The sequence below is a fragment of the Dryobates pubescens genome, chromosome 4 (genome assembly GCF_014839835.1).
Source record: "Dryobates pubescens isolate bDryPub1 chromosome 4, bDryPub1.pri, whole genome shotgun sequence".
In the NCBI taxonomy this organism is placed as follows: Eukaryota; Metazoa; Chordata; class Aves; order Piciformes; family Picidae; genus Dryobates; species Dryobates pubescens.
This window is the reverse complement of record NC_071615.1, coordinates 22,894,450-22,907,521: the sequence shown is the minus strand read 5'-3', so window position 1 is coordinate 22,907,521 and position 13,072 is coordinate 22,894,450. Positions and strand designations below refer to the sequence as shown.

Genomic DNA, 13,072 nt, shown 5'->3' with positions numbered 1-13,072 from the left:
GATTTTTGCAGTACTAGCTGGGTTCATCCGTGGCATTAGCACAATGCATACACTATGCAAGTCTTCTCCAGGTCTCTTCCAACCTTGGTGATTCTGTGTGATTCTGACTATGCTGTTGCCACATGGATGAATTAAGAAACTGCATGCAGCAGATGAAAATAATGGCAGACTGATAGAAATTACTCTATGGGTAAAATGTATAATGTATAGAAGTACATAGAAACCCCTTAAACTGAAGTATAGTATACAATCTCTTTTGAGAAAACAACACATTTTTGTTCATTCTGTTTTTATTCTGTCCACCAGCCTGACACACTGATGCTGTGTTTCTACCATGTGTGAACTGCTCAGACAAAGACAAGTGTAGAGAGAAACAACTTTCCATTTGGAAGTAGTGCCGACTCTTTGGAATAAACTGTCCAATAAATCCCAGCAAATACTATCAAATTTACAGAAATTGTGTGCTAAGCCAAGAACTTGACAGATAGCTAACCATTTCAGTATTAGCTTAGAGATGCAGTTATACGAGTAGTGCATAAGCTTGTGGAATACACACTCTGGTAATGAGAAAAATGCAACCCTTCCAACACCCCTGCCAATACCATTTATCTGTCATAGTATGTCTTCAAATAAGTATCAAATAAAACACTCTATCAGGATAGTCACCTATACTGTGGGAAGTCTTGCATCAGAGCATCAGAGAAGGGAAAGGAAGAAAATCTGAAGCAGCAAATGACAATGTGAGAAAATCCAGTTCATATATTTAAATTTTAGTAATAATAAATCGAGGTGAACAATCCAAGTCACTTTAAGAGCCTGTAGGTTTGCAACTGGGAATCCCTTACACCCAGAGACAAATTGTCTCCCTGCCACAGTGCCACTTGTGGGACCTGAGACAAAAAAGTTGTGGGTACCTTTGTCATAGGTGAAGTACAGTGGTATTTTGAGGATAGGGCTGTCCTTGCTGGGGACAGACTCAAGAGAAGTCCCCTTTAGGCACAGGATGTCCAAGCTTTCACAGTTCTGGAGCCATGCACTGCCCTGGTGGGGACTGCTCACAAAAAGGGCTCAACATGTTCTCAACAATAGGACACAGAGGCACCTCTCCAAATTACCTTTACATACAAATAGGCTAATGGCCTAATACATAACTGGCATAAGTGACAAGCTGGGAACCTACTAAAAGACAGGAGAATAAAAAATGCAAAAGTGACCTGCAAGATCCCAACAAGGTCTACAGCTGCTAACCTTGACATTCATTTTTTTCCCCCCAATCTTTAAGCTCAGGGAGAGGTGAAAGGAGGTGGAAGATGCCTGCTGTAACTAAGTCCAAGTTGTAACCAGGTCTCTCGGTCATGGGAATATGTACATCAGAAAGAGGAGAAGGAAGAGATATAAATTATACTGACTTTGATTCATTTTAGACATATTCAGTTATGTCCCCATGTTTCCTGGCATTAAAATGTACAGTATCTGGTATTGTACTTCCCCACACAGAAGTGAGGGAAAGTAACACAAAAAAACCCAGTATGAGATAAAGAGATTTAATGAGAACAATGAGATAATACAATGCAAAATTACCTCAGCCTATTTGCAGAAAAAGTGCAGCAAAATGCAGAAAAGCATTAGCAGAAGCCAGTGAGCTAATGAACCTCCACTCCTCCCCATTCCACTGCCATCCCAATGGAAGAGATTAACACCCACAGACCTGGAACCCAAAAGCAGCAAACAGAACAGGAGGCCTCTCATATTACAATCTGAACTTCAAGCCCCATTATACTTTGCTTCAGACAGCATTTTCATTTTGAAGCTGTCCTGACAGCAGCATGGGATTGAATACCAGCAGCAGATACAACACAACCCCTGACACTGACCTAAGGAGAGGTCTCCAAAAGGCTCAGCTGCATTTCCACAAATGCAATTTACATCCTTATACAGGCTTTTGCAGACACAAACCAGTGTTCCTGCTCCCCAGCTGCAACTGCAATGCTAGAAGCAAAAGCAAAGAAAGGCAGGTGGCAGGGGTGAAGCAAAAATGATGTTGTCCTTGTACTAAAAATAGATCTTTTAAATATGCCTGGATTCCATAAGCATAAGAAAAACTCATCCCTAGGAGGCAAAAGGATGTTTCTGGATGTTCCTGAAGAGGGCTGTACAAAGGGCTCAAAATAAAATGTCTTTTGGAGATTCTAAAAAGGAACCACATTCCCAGTATGTCGTGCACGCAGTCAATGCTTTAAGAACAGTTTCTGTTACTTAACAGACAAAGCACATACTCCCCTCCTACATAACCCCTCCTCCCCCATTTGGGGACTGCATTATCTGTAGCGTCTGGTCGCTATTTCCCTGCCAAAATAATAGAGAAAAAAAATTCCATATGGTTCCCATCCTATGGGGAAATGTGCAAGCTTCCACACACAAAATCTGCACAAGAGCAAGATCCTATTTGCACTGCAATAAACACCATTTGCTCGTGCCTCATGCCTGCGGGCAGTACTGAAAAAGTTAGATTCATAAATAGTATCCTGGGGCTCACATAATGTAAGAGTGTTACCAAGCATTATCAAGGCAGCAATTTTCTGTTGCAATAAGCCACACAGTCAGATGTTTGAGATGGAAAAGACCTCTCTGAACACAGAGCCCATTGGCCAGCAAATGCACAGTATAGTCCCCCAGATATCAGATTTGAAACTGATATAGTACATGGCAATCTTAATGGCCAGAAGGACTCAAGCCTCAGGAACATTTTAAATGAGCATTCTTACAGTGCAAGTACAAGAGCTCTATTTTGCTCTGTGTATGAGCACATTAAACCACTAAAACACAAAGTGAAAAATCAATAGCGTATTACAACAGGCACACTACTCCCCAAAATAAAATCTGAGTACATTTGTAAATGCAATTCAGAAAAGGCTGATTATGAAACAAAAAAAGGCACAGAGAGATTGGCAGGGAAAAAGAGCTTCTCTGCTGAAGTGTGTGGTTACCACACATACTCATACCGCACACTCATACTGCAACGCTACGGTACACTACGGGACAGATTCTCCACTCCAATATACCAGTTTTATGCTGATGTAACTCCGCTGGATGCTTAAATAGAGTTACATGGGCATAAAACCAATATAATGAAATGGAGAATCATGCTTCACAAAGTAATAGAAGAAAATGATCTATCCCTTTGTAGGGAAAATATCTTAGATATTTTTAGTGAAAGCCTTTCTCTCGCTCTCTTTTGTTTTATTCCTGCTATAGATTTCAAGGCAAATATGCAGTAATAAAAAAGATAGTACTACATCATGAGCAATGAGAACCTGCCTTTTCACAGAATCACAGAATTTCAGGGGCTGGAAGGGACCTCAAAAGATCATCTAGTCCACCCTCCGCTGCCAGAGCAGTATCACCTACACCAGATTACACAGGAATGCATCCAGGCGAGTTTTGAATATCTCCAGGGAGGGAGAGAACACAAGCCCCCTGGGCAGCCTGTTCCAGTCTTCTGTCACCCACACAGTGAAAATTGTTTTCCTCATATTTACATGAAACTTCCTATGCCTCAACTTCCATCCACCAAGACCCCCAGGTCCCTTTCACCTTCACTGCTCTCCAGCAGGTCTGTCCCCAACCTATACTGGTGCATGGAGTTGTTCCTTCCCAGGTGCAAGACTCTACACTTGCAGTTGTTTCATCTGGGCAAAATACAAGAATCTAGATTCTTCCCTGAGTTTTAAATATGCCCTAACTCAAAGCCTAATATAATCCAAACCTCTTAAGGAACTGCAAATTTTAAGCACCACCCCATGGCACCTGTAGAGACCTAACTCTCTAGTGGGCTTTTGTCCCTCACATAATCCTGCATGGATTTAGCAATTTACATGCATCAAAACACATCTATAAACTCTAGGAAGAGCTCTGTTAGACATCATCGTGAGTACTTAATCTTTCTTTTTAAGTTTTATTAGTGATGTGTACGTGCACCTTCACCTTGGGTTGGGTATCTTTCCATTTCCCACCTCCAACTTCAATTCACTAAGGTCCACACTGGTGGGCACCCAAAGGACTGAGAGAATTGTGCTTATCACAGCACATCATCAAGTCCCGAGTTGTGTGCAGGATCAGGACCTGCTTAGCCTGACTGGTTCACTGAACAGGCCTGCTACAAGTTACTGGTCTTTATTTTACAGACCTTTGGCTAACATTGCTCCATGAAAACATTTACAGCTTGGTCCATCCTACTGTCAAAGTATTATGCAGCATTTTACCCACAGGGTGGGTATAGATACGTTAACAGAAAGGGACTTCAAAGCAGTAGCTTTGTACTAGCTTCCAGGCTGTCCTTGTCATGAGAAAGAGCAATGTGTTTGCCAACCATCTCTTCACTGATGATTAAGTTAAGCTGTTCCCTGTACTCAGCATTTGTTAGGCCACACCTTGAGTACTGTGTCCAGTTCTGGGCCCCTCAGTTTAGGAAAGATGTTCAGTTGCTGGAACATGTCCAGAAAAGGGCAACAAATCTGGGAAGGGGCTTGGAGCACAAGCCCTATGAGGAGAGGCTGAGGGACCAGGGGCTGCTCAGCCTGGAGAAGAGGAGGCTCAGGGGAGACCTTCTTGCTCTCTACAACTACCTGAAGGGAGGTTGTAGCCAGGTGGGGGCTGGTCTTTCTCCCAGGCAACCAGCACCAGAACAAGAGGACACAGTCTCAAGCTGCACCAGGGGAGGTTTAGACTGGATGTTAGGAAGAAGTTCTTCCCAGAAAGAGTGATTGGTCATTGCTCAGGGAGGTGGTGGAATTACCATCACTGGAGGTGTTTAGGAGGAGACTGGATGAGGCACTTGGTGCCATGGTTTAGTTATGATGGTGTTGGGTGATAGGTTGGACTTGATAATCTCGTAGGTCTTTTCCAACCTGGTTAATTGTATTGTATTGTATTGTATTGTATTGTATTGCATTGCATTGCATTGTATTCTATTCTATTCACTTCACAGCATGTAAGAGCCTTTAGGTATCTTTCACCATGGCCACAATTTCTTGTGATGGTTATGCCTCGTGATTATGAGTGACAACTCTTAGAGAGATACCCAAAGATGTAGTTTATTTCATGCTTTACAAATGAAAGGAGTTGAAATTCTCCAGTGGCTACTATTTCTTTTCCCAGTGATCAGTGACAGTGTGTTCAAACAATTGCATGAATCAAACCATCTGAGCAGCCTGAACACCTGAGCAGTATTGGTACTTTTCAATGCAAATAATGACTTTTTCTGAAAGAACTTTCATAATGAAAAAAAAATTAAAAATTGAAGTACAATTAGTTTCCAAAACATTAATGCAACTGGCATGCAGGAATTAATTTCAAATGGAAGCCAGTTGTCTGGATGAAAAGCTGGTGGATTATGAACTAGTAATGGGTTTATTTATAGACTACAGTCATCTGAAAAGTATGATGTTAGAAAAAAAAAATACTCATTTGGGAAGTCAGAACACAAAAAAGAGAACTGGAGAATTCTGAAACTCTCTACAACCCCCCTCTTTTTTTCTGGTTGCTCAGGTTTGGCTGCTTCTTCCACAACATGGGATTGTCATGAGTCCTGCAAAGCTACTGCTTGTTAAGGGCAATTAATCATAATAAACTAACCATTACAGTTGGTTTTTACTACTTTTTTTTTTTTTTTTTTGACCTACTGGGAATGTTAATCACAGAATCACCAAGGTTGGTAGAGACCTTAAAGATCATCAAGTCCAATGAAGCTGGTGAGAGGCCTTGAGCACAAGGCTTATGAGGAGAGGCTGAGGGAGCTGGGATTGTTTAGCCTGGAGAAGAGGAGGGTCAGGGGAGACCTTATTGCTGTCTACAACCACCTGAAGGGAGGTTGTAGCCAGGAGGGGGTTGGTCTCTTCTCCCAGGCAATCAGCACCAGACCAAGAGGACAGAGTCTCAAGCTGTGCCAGAGGAAGTTTAGGCTGGAGGTGAGGAGAAAGTTCTTCCCAGAGAGAGTTGTTAGCCATTGGAATGTGCTGCTTCTATTACCAGTTCCTTAACAACTATTTCAGAAAAAATTAACAAACTCATTCTCATCTGTATCAATACATTCATCCCTTCAGCTGGAGAACACATATGGGAGTCAGCATGGAATTTAATAATCATATCAAACATTTCACTGATCAAAAAGAGACTGTCCAAGAGTTTATGGGTGAACCTCCTCCTTCTCTTCAGATTAATGTTACTCAGTCTGAAAGGATAGCTAGATTTCAAGGTTCATGCAATACCTGGAAATGGAATCATGCAGGTAAACAATACAGTGATGTAACATCTCTGCTAAAATTGACAGAAATTTACTATTCTTTGTGTCTGCAAATGGTAGCTGAGAAATGAAGAGTGTTGCTCAGAATTTTGCCCCCCAAAATCCCATCTGCTTACACACAATGCATTCTACCTGTTGGGCATTTCTAAGCAGGGGGGTTGGACTTCATAATCTCTGAAGAGGTCCCTTCCACCTCCTAACATTCTATGATTCTATAATTTTATTCAGACAATGCTGTGGAAGCCAGCTGGCCTGTAGAGAGAATCCCAGATGAAGTAACAGCTCTACTATCCAAAACACGTCGGAATCGTCAATGATTATTTTAACAAAAGCAAAGGGAAATTTTACTGTTTTCCACTTCATGACAGAGAGAAACTGAAAAAGAGGTCCACTAACATTTGCCAAATAGAGATGGAAACTATTAGGAAAAACAACTTCCCATTCAAATGGATATTGCAAACAAGAGGGCATAAAAACAAAAGGGAAAGTAACAGAAGAACTTGACAGTGTAGCATTACACGCCTCAGACAAAAATATGACTGAATGAATTTGCTTCTGAATAAGTTTTACCATAGAAAGAGAAAACAGAAGGTGGCATTCAAAATAATTTTAAGAAAGGCATAAGAAAACATGCATTCCTTACCCATTCTGTATAGCAGCTGTTGGATCATAAGTCAAAGCCATGCCGGCCTGCACATAAGGAAGGAAAACAGATTTTTACTATTACTGCAGAAAAATATAAGGAGAGAGAAAAAAAAAAAAAGGAAAAAAGGAAGAGAGAGAGAGACATTAAGCATATTCTAAGCCAATATGAATATGAACTGAACATAGCTTGGACAGAAATCTAAATTCTCCAGGGCAGGTCGGATGGCCCAATGCAGCATGGGCAGATTGGCTACTTCCCCTGCCTGAGAGATGCCTGAGAAACAGATCTGTGCAGTATGTTGGTTATCATCTCTCCATAACAGATAGGGCAAATGGTGTGTTCGTTGCACCAATATCAGTGAGATCATTCTGCCCTTGTACTCAGCACTGGTTAGGCCACACCTTGAGTACTGTGTCCAGTTCTGGGCCCCTCAGTTTACGAAAGATGTTGAGTTGACAGTGGTCTCTTCTCCCAGGCAACCAGCACCAGAACAAGATGACGCAGTCTCAAGCTGCACCAGGGGAGGTTTAGGCTGGATGTTAGGAAGAAGTTCTTCCCAGAAAGAGTGATTGGCCATTGGAATGGGCTGCCCAGGGAGGTGGTGGAGTCACCATCACTGGAGGTGTTTAAGAAGAGACTGGATGGGGTGCTTGGTGCCATGGTTTAGTTGATTAGACGGTGTTGAGTGATAGGTTGGACTCAATGATCTCGAAGGTCTTTTCCAACCTGGTTAATTCTACTCTATTCTAGTCTATCAGTGCATATTACATCCAATAGCTCATTATAGTAAGACCAGGCCAAATCTTGCTGTTGCCTCTGAGACAGGTAGCTGGTAAATATTTTAAAGCAAACTTCATGAGAAGTTCTCAGTAAGGAATCTCATCTTTCCCACAAAGGCCACACCCTCTATAATCCCAGCTATCCACCATTTCTGTGGGCTGTCACTTGTATTTACAGTGAGACAAGAAATACAATGGCCTATGCAGCAGAAGACTAAGCAAAAAAAATAACAAAAATTAGAAAAGAAAAAAAAAATGTGCTTGATCTTTTAATCAAGGCTTTTAAAATGCTTCAGAGATCTGGAAAGTAAAATAATTTGTTAATGGTGCTACAGAGAGCTTTTCAATTGCCATTCACCACCAGACAGATGGTGACCTGTCTAAAAGGATTTGGCAGTCTCAAAACACTGTCCAGTTAACAACTGTCACCATTGCCTCCATTCACAGCCACTTTCACAGGTACCACAGGAAAGGCAGGGAGAGACCAGCACTGAAGACTGAATCTCCCACTCAACCTTATGCTCCAAGATGGCAGTCTAGGCCCTGTGGGAAAGATCAGATTTTTCCACAACTGACAGTCTCTCTTCCCACATAATGAATTTGCTTCGTATTTTTGTCTTCCTTATTTATTCCCCCACTTTGCGAAATACTTAGTGATGCAAGACATTACCAGGAGATGGGAAAAGATCTCAATTTATATGGGGCTGGAAGCAGAGAGGAAAATACCTCCACTGTTCAAGGTCCTGCTCTCTCTTTGGGAGAAGCTGAAAAATTACCATGGCACTATCCCATTCCAAGGCACTGTATTTCTTCCTGTTAACTATATAGATCACACATGCTTGTTGCCTGAGACAGGAGACAGCAGCATTTGCTTCAAGGACAGGTGCTTTACCAATCATGCGGCAGGGTCTGCACTCCTGGTGGGAGCTTTTAACACCCCAGGACCCATATACCGAAGTACTTTCAAGTAATGGCATCTGCCCACTTCCAGATGGCTGCTCACACAGGTCAGGGAAGCATTTAGGTTTGGCTGGCTCCCATGCAGGCAGATGAGCAGCCAGGGTAAATCCTCTGGTGATGAGTTCAGGCAATGCTCCTGCAAGAGCCAGGTGAGCCTGGCAGCTGCACAGCAGTCTAAGAGGAGATGGTCCAAGTTTCCAGAGGCCAAAAATAACTTCTGATTTGAAAGGGTAGGCTTCAGGCTACCTTACATATCCAAAACAATAAAAAACTACATGGCAGCGTTAAATTAGTATATTTTTCTCATTATCCTTTAAAGCAGATACTAGGACAAATACTTCACTTATTGCAAATGCCACTGTTTTGATAAAATATGCACTATCACACAAGCTGAAGCTAATTTAAGAGACTCAAGGCCAAGAACACAGGGCTATTGTTATCAAATGCTTTCATTATTTAAAATAAAAATAAATCTGCAAGTTTAAAAAGTTAAAGAATTAAATTTACATTGACCTCATTTGCTGCTAATTTTTATGTAAAAAATAAATAATCTCAGAGAATCATAAGGGAATCACAGAATCACCAAGGTTGGAAGAGAGCTCAAAGATCATCAAGTCCAACCTGTCACCCCAGACTTCACGACTAAACCATGGCACCAATTGCCATGTCCAATCCCCTCTTGAACACCTCCAGGGATGGTGACTCCACCACCTCCCTGGGAAGCACATTTCAGTGGCTAATGACTCTCTTTGTGAAGAACTTTCTCCTCACCTCGAGCCTAAACTTCCCCTGGCACAGCTTGAGACTGTTTCCTCTTGTTCTGGTGTTGGTTGCCTGGGAGAAGAGACCAACCCCCCTCCTGGCTACAACCTCCCTTCAAGTAGTTGTATACAGCAATAAGGTCTGCCCTGAGCCTCCTCTTCTCCAGGCTAAGCAACCCCAGCTCCCTCAGCCTCTCCTCATAGGGCTTGTGCTCCAAGCCCCTCCCCAGCTTTGTTGCCCTTCTCTGGACACGTTCCAGCAACTCAATGTCTTTCCTGAGCTGAGGGGCCCAGAACTGGACACAGTGCTCAAGGTGTGGCCTAACCAGTGCTGAGTACAGGGGCACAATGAATTCCCTGCTCCTGCTGGCCACACTATTCTTGATGCAGGCCAGGTTGCCATTTGCCTTCTTGGAAGATTTACTTAATCTGTTTTTCTATTTTCATGTCTTATACATTCTCAACATACTACATTGTCTGATGAGGTTGCATTAATTACTAATAAAAATGTATACAGGTCATCGCAAAAGAGAGACAATAAAACTTTAACATCATACACACTTTTTGCCTGCAATACATTTTAGTGGAAAAAAATCTTCTTTTATTTTCCTTTCTCTTTTCAACACTTGTAAAATTTGTTATTGCTCTCCCTTTATATTCTTGTGCTGGTAACAACAACTTAAATAGTATGTACAAGCCCTAGAGGGACAGACGAATTAGTTCTAAGAAGTAAAAAAAACCCAAACCCACAACAAAACAAACTTAAGATACTCTATATAAATCAAGTTGTTGACATTTTAACATCCCATCACATCTGCTCAACACCAACGAAAAAAAAAAATCCCACTTAATCCCTTGGGAGAGATTCAGACTTTCTAAATAAGTGAGTTTCTAGATCCACCAGTCATAGAATCACAGAATAGGGGTTGGAAGGAAACTCCAGAGATCATCGAGTCCAACCTCCCCTGAAAAGCAGGACTGCTTAGGGCAGGCCACACATGTCCAGGTGGGTTTTGAAGATTTCTAATGAAGGAGACTCCACAACCTCTCTGGGCAGCCTGTTCCTGTGCTCTGTCACTTCCCTGGCAGGGGGGGGAAATAAAAATCTCAAGTTGATATGTAATTTCCTGTCTTTTTAGAGCTGCCTGGATCACAACTGGATTGCTATATGCCAGGGTTCGCCATAGTGTCACCTGAGGGACAAAGTGGTAACCAGCACAGGAGGGATGGAAGGAAAAGGGAAAGTGAGCACTTGCCCTTATTTTAGTTTCTTTGACATAAAGAGAATGAGGTTACAGAAAGGCTAAACTGCAGCAGCTCTTCCACTGGAGCCCTAACTGCTCAGTGTCCACGTGAGACTTTCAACACATTTACATCACTTTCAACTACTTGTCTCATGGACATTTTAAGTACTTGGTCACACACAGACCTTCAGCTTGCCCTCTAAACCCCTCGTGCCCCAGGCCTGTGTGGGTGCAAGGAAACTGCACATACTCCATTCTTGATGCATTTGCCTGACATCCATTACATATTTTTAGTGCTAGGACTAAGGGACGCTATTGTGAGCCTGGTGAGCACAAAATATGAAAGAATAGACACTCATCTGCATATCCACACTGCACACAGAGAGAGCAGCAGAATCTGTCCCAGTACTTCAGCAATGACCTCTATAAATATTGGTACCACATTTGACAGCAAATGAAAGTCTCACACTAGACAAACAGAATGCAGCATGAGCATGTGGTACTCCACCTACAGTATGCCCAGAGACAATGCTAATATCCCTCATTGCTGAAGAGCCTTAAACAGCTGCTATTTCAAACAGCTGCTACCAGAGGACTATTTACTTCTTTCTCATAAAGTTGTGTAATTCATAGCTCTAAGATTACACTGGCTGAAGCCCAGGAAAGGGAAGAGATAGCCTGGACCAGTGGAAGATTTATGGTCTGATGTATCCTCATTTATAAGAAATAAAGACTGATGAGCAATAATAACTTATTGGAAAATTGTCTGCACTTTCCTCCACAGCACACAAACAGGAATTCCAAAAATATCAAACCCAGAATATTAGAGCTGGCCTCAGACTTCCATGCAATAGAGCTGAACATAGCTGTCACTGTGCTTAATAGGTATTAACTATAATGAGGCACTGGCTGATACCTCTATAGTAGTCCTGTCTTGTGCTGAAGAGTACTTTCTTCCAGGTCTTTTCATCCACTGTTTCTTAATATTTCAGTGGAAGGACAGGGCCTTATTCCTTCTTCTGATAGTAGTAATTCCTGATGAAATGCCACATGAGAGAGTGGCACTGATGATGGAAAGACTCTTCATGAAAATATTTGTCAGAGGAATTTTTTATGAAGGAAAAACAGAACCACAGTTCAGTCAGATAATGCTGAGTGAGATAATGAACACACATGCAGCTAGCTAAATGACTGCCCTGCACCTCAACATTTCAACATGCAATCTTCTAAAGTAATAATTAAAAAAAAGGGTTAGGAGTAGAGTTAGGGATATCTGCTCTTGGTCTCTAAATAAAGACCACTCTCAATAACTCCTTGACTGGGTTGTTCAGAATGTCACATGGCACAAATAAAGCCAGTTACTTTAAAAGACTGATTTTCAAAGATGACTGTCTACACAGATACACATTGGCTTGGAGCATATTCTCAAAGGTCATCTTGTCCAAACCCCCTCAGTATGCAGGGACACCTCCAACTAGATCAGGCTGCCCAGGGCCAAATCAAGTCTGAACTTGAATCACAGAATGATAGAATGGTCTGGGTTGTGAAGGGACCACTGAAGGTCATCTAGTCCAACCCCCTCAGTAGTAAGCAGGGGCATCCTCAACTAGACTAGGTTGACCAGAGCCCTATCAAGCCTGCGCTTCCTCTTGTTGAACCTCATGAGGTTCACCTGCGCCCATGAATGTCTCCAGGAATGTGGCCTGAACCACATCCTTGGGCAACCTGTTCCAGTATTTTACCACTCTCATTGTAAAGAAGTTCTTCCTTATGCATAACCTAAATCTACCCTGATCCTGTTTCAAACCATTGCCCCTCATCCTACCACTAAGGTCCTTCCCCAACATTCCTGTAGGTCCCCTATTGAAATGTAGCTATAAGGTCTCCCCAGAGCTTTGTCCTTTCAAGGCTTTATGGGTTTTTCTAACCTAAGTTTCTGAACTTAAGACAAAGGAATGAAGATTTCTATCACTTTGCTGGTGCAGTTTTCTAATTATTGACATAGGTGAACAAAGAGAATTCATCTAGGTGAACAAAAAGAATTAATCTTTCTTTAAATTTAAGTTCTTCGGTAAAGTGCAGGAAATATCAGGAAGCCTCTGGAAGGCAAGGGCTCCCCCAGGAAGCTTGAAGGCCTTTGTTCAATGCTTTACTGTGAAAAATTTTCCATGAGCAAACACAAGGTTCTCTGCTCCCCCCCTGCTCCTGCCCCATTCTTTGTTATGATTTGAACATAAATGAGCACATTCAGCTCATTAAAAATACTCCTAGACTATTGCATTTGCATTACTTATGTAAATTTGATTTGTAAATCTCTCAAAGAAATGATTAAGTTGAGCAGTGATAATTTAAAAAATGATCACATCTTCTATATCATGTGA

General features: G+C 41.9%; 1 protein-coding gene across 3 annotated transcripts in view; it reads right to left on the bottom strand.

Moving 5' to 3' along the window:
• Window positions 1–13,072, bottom strand: part of RBMS3 (RNA binding motif single stranded interacting protein 3) — a 631,327-nt gene that overhangs the window by 70,417 nt on the left and 547,838 nt on the right. For all 3 annotated transcript variants that reach the window (XM_054160933.1, XM_009898327.2, XM_054160934.1), the window contains one exon: window positions 6,945–6,991. In XM_054160933.1, coding sequence (XP_054016908.1) covers window positions 6,945–6,991 — 47 coding nt within the window. The remainder of the gene's footprint in view (window positions 1–6,944; window positions 6,992–13,072) is intronic.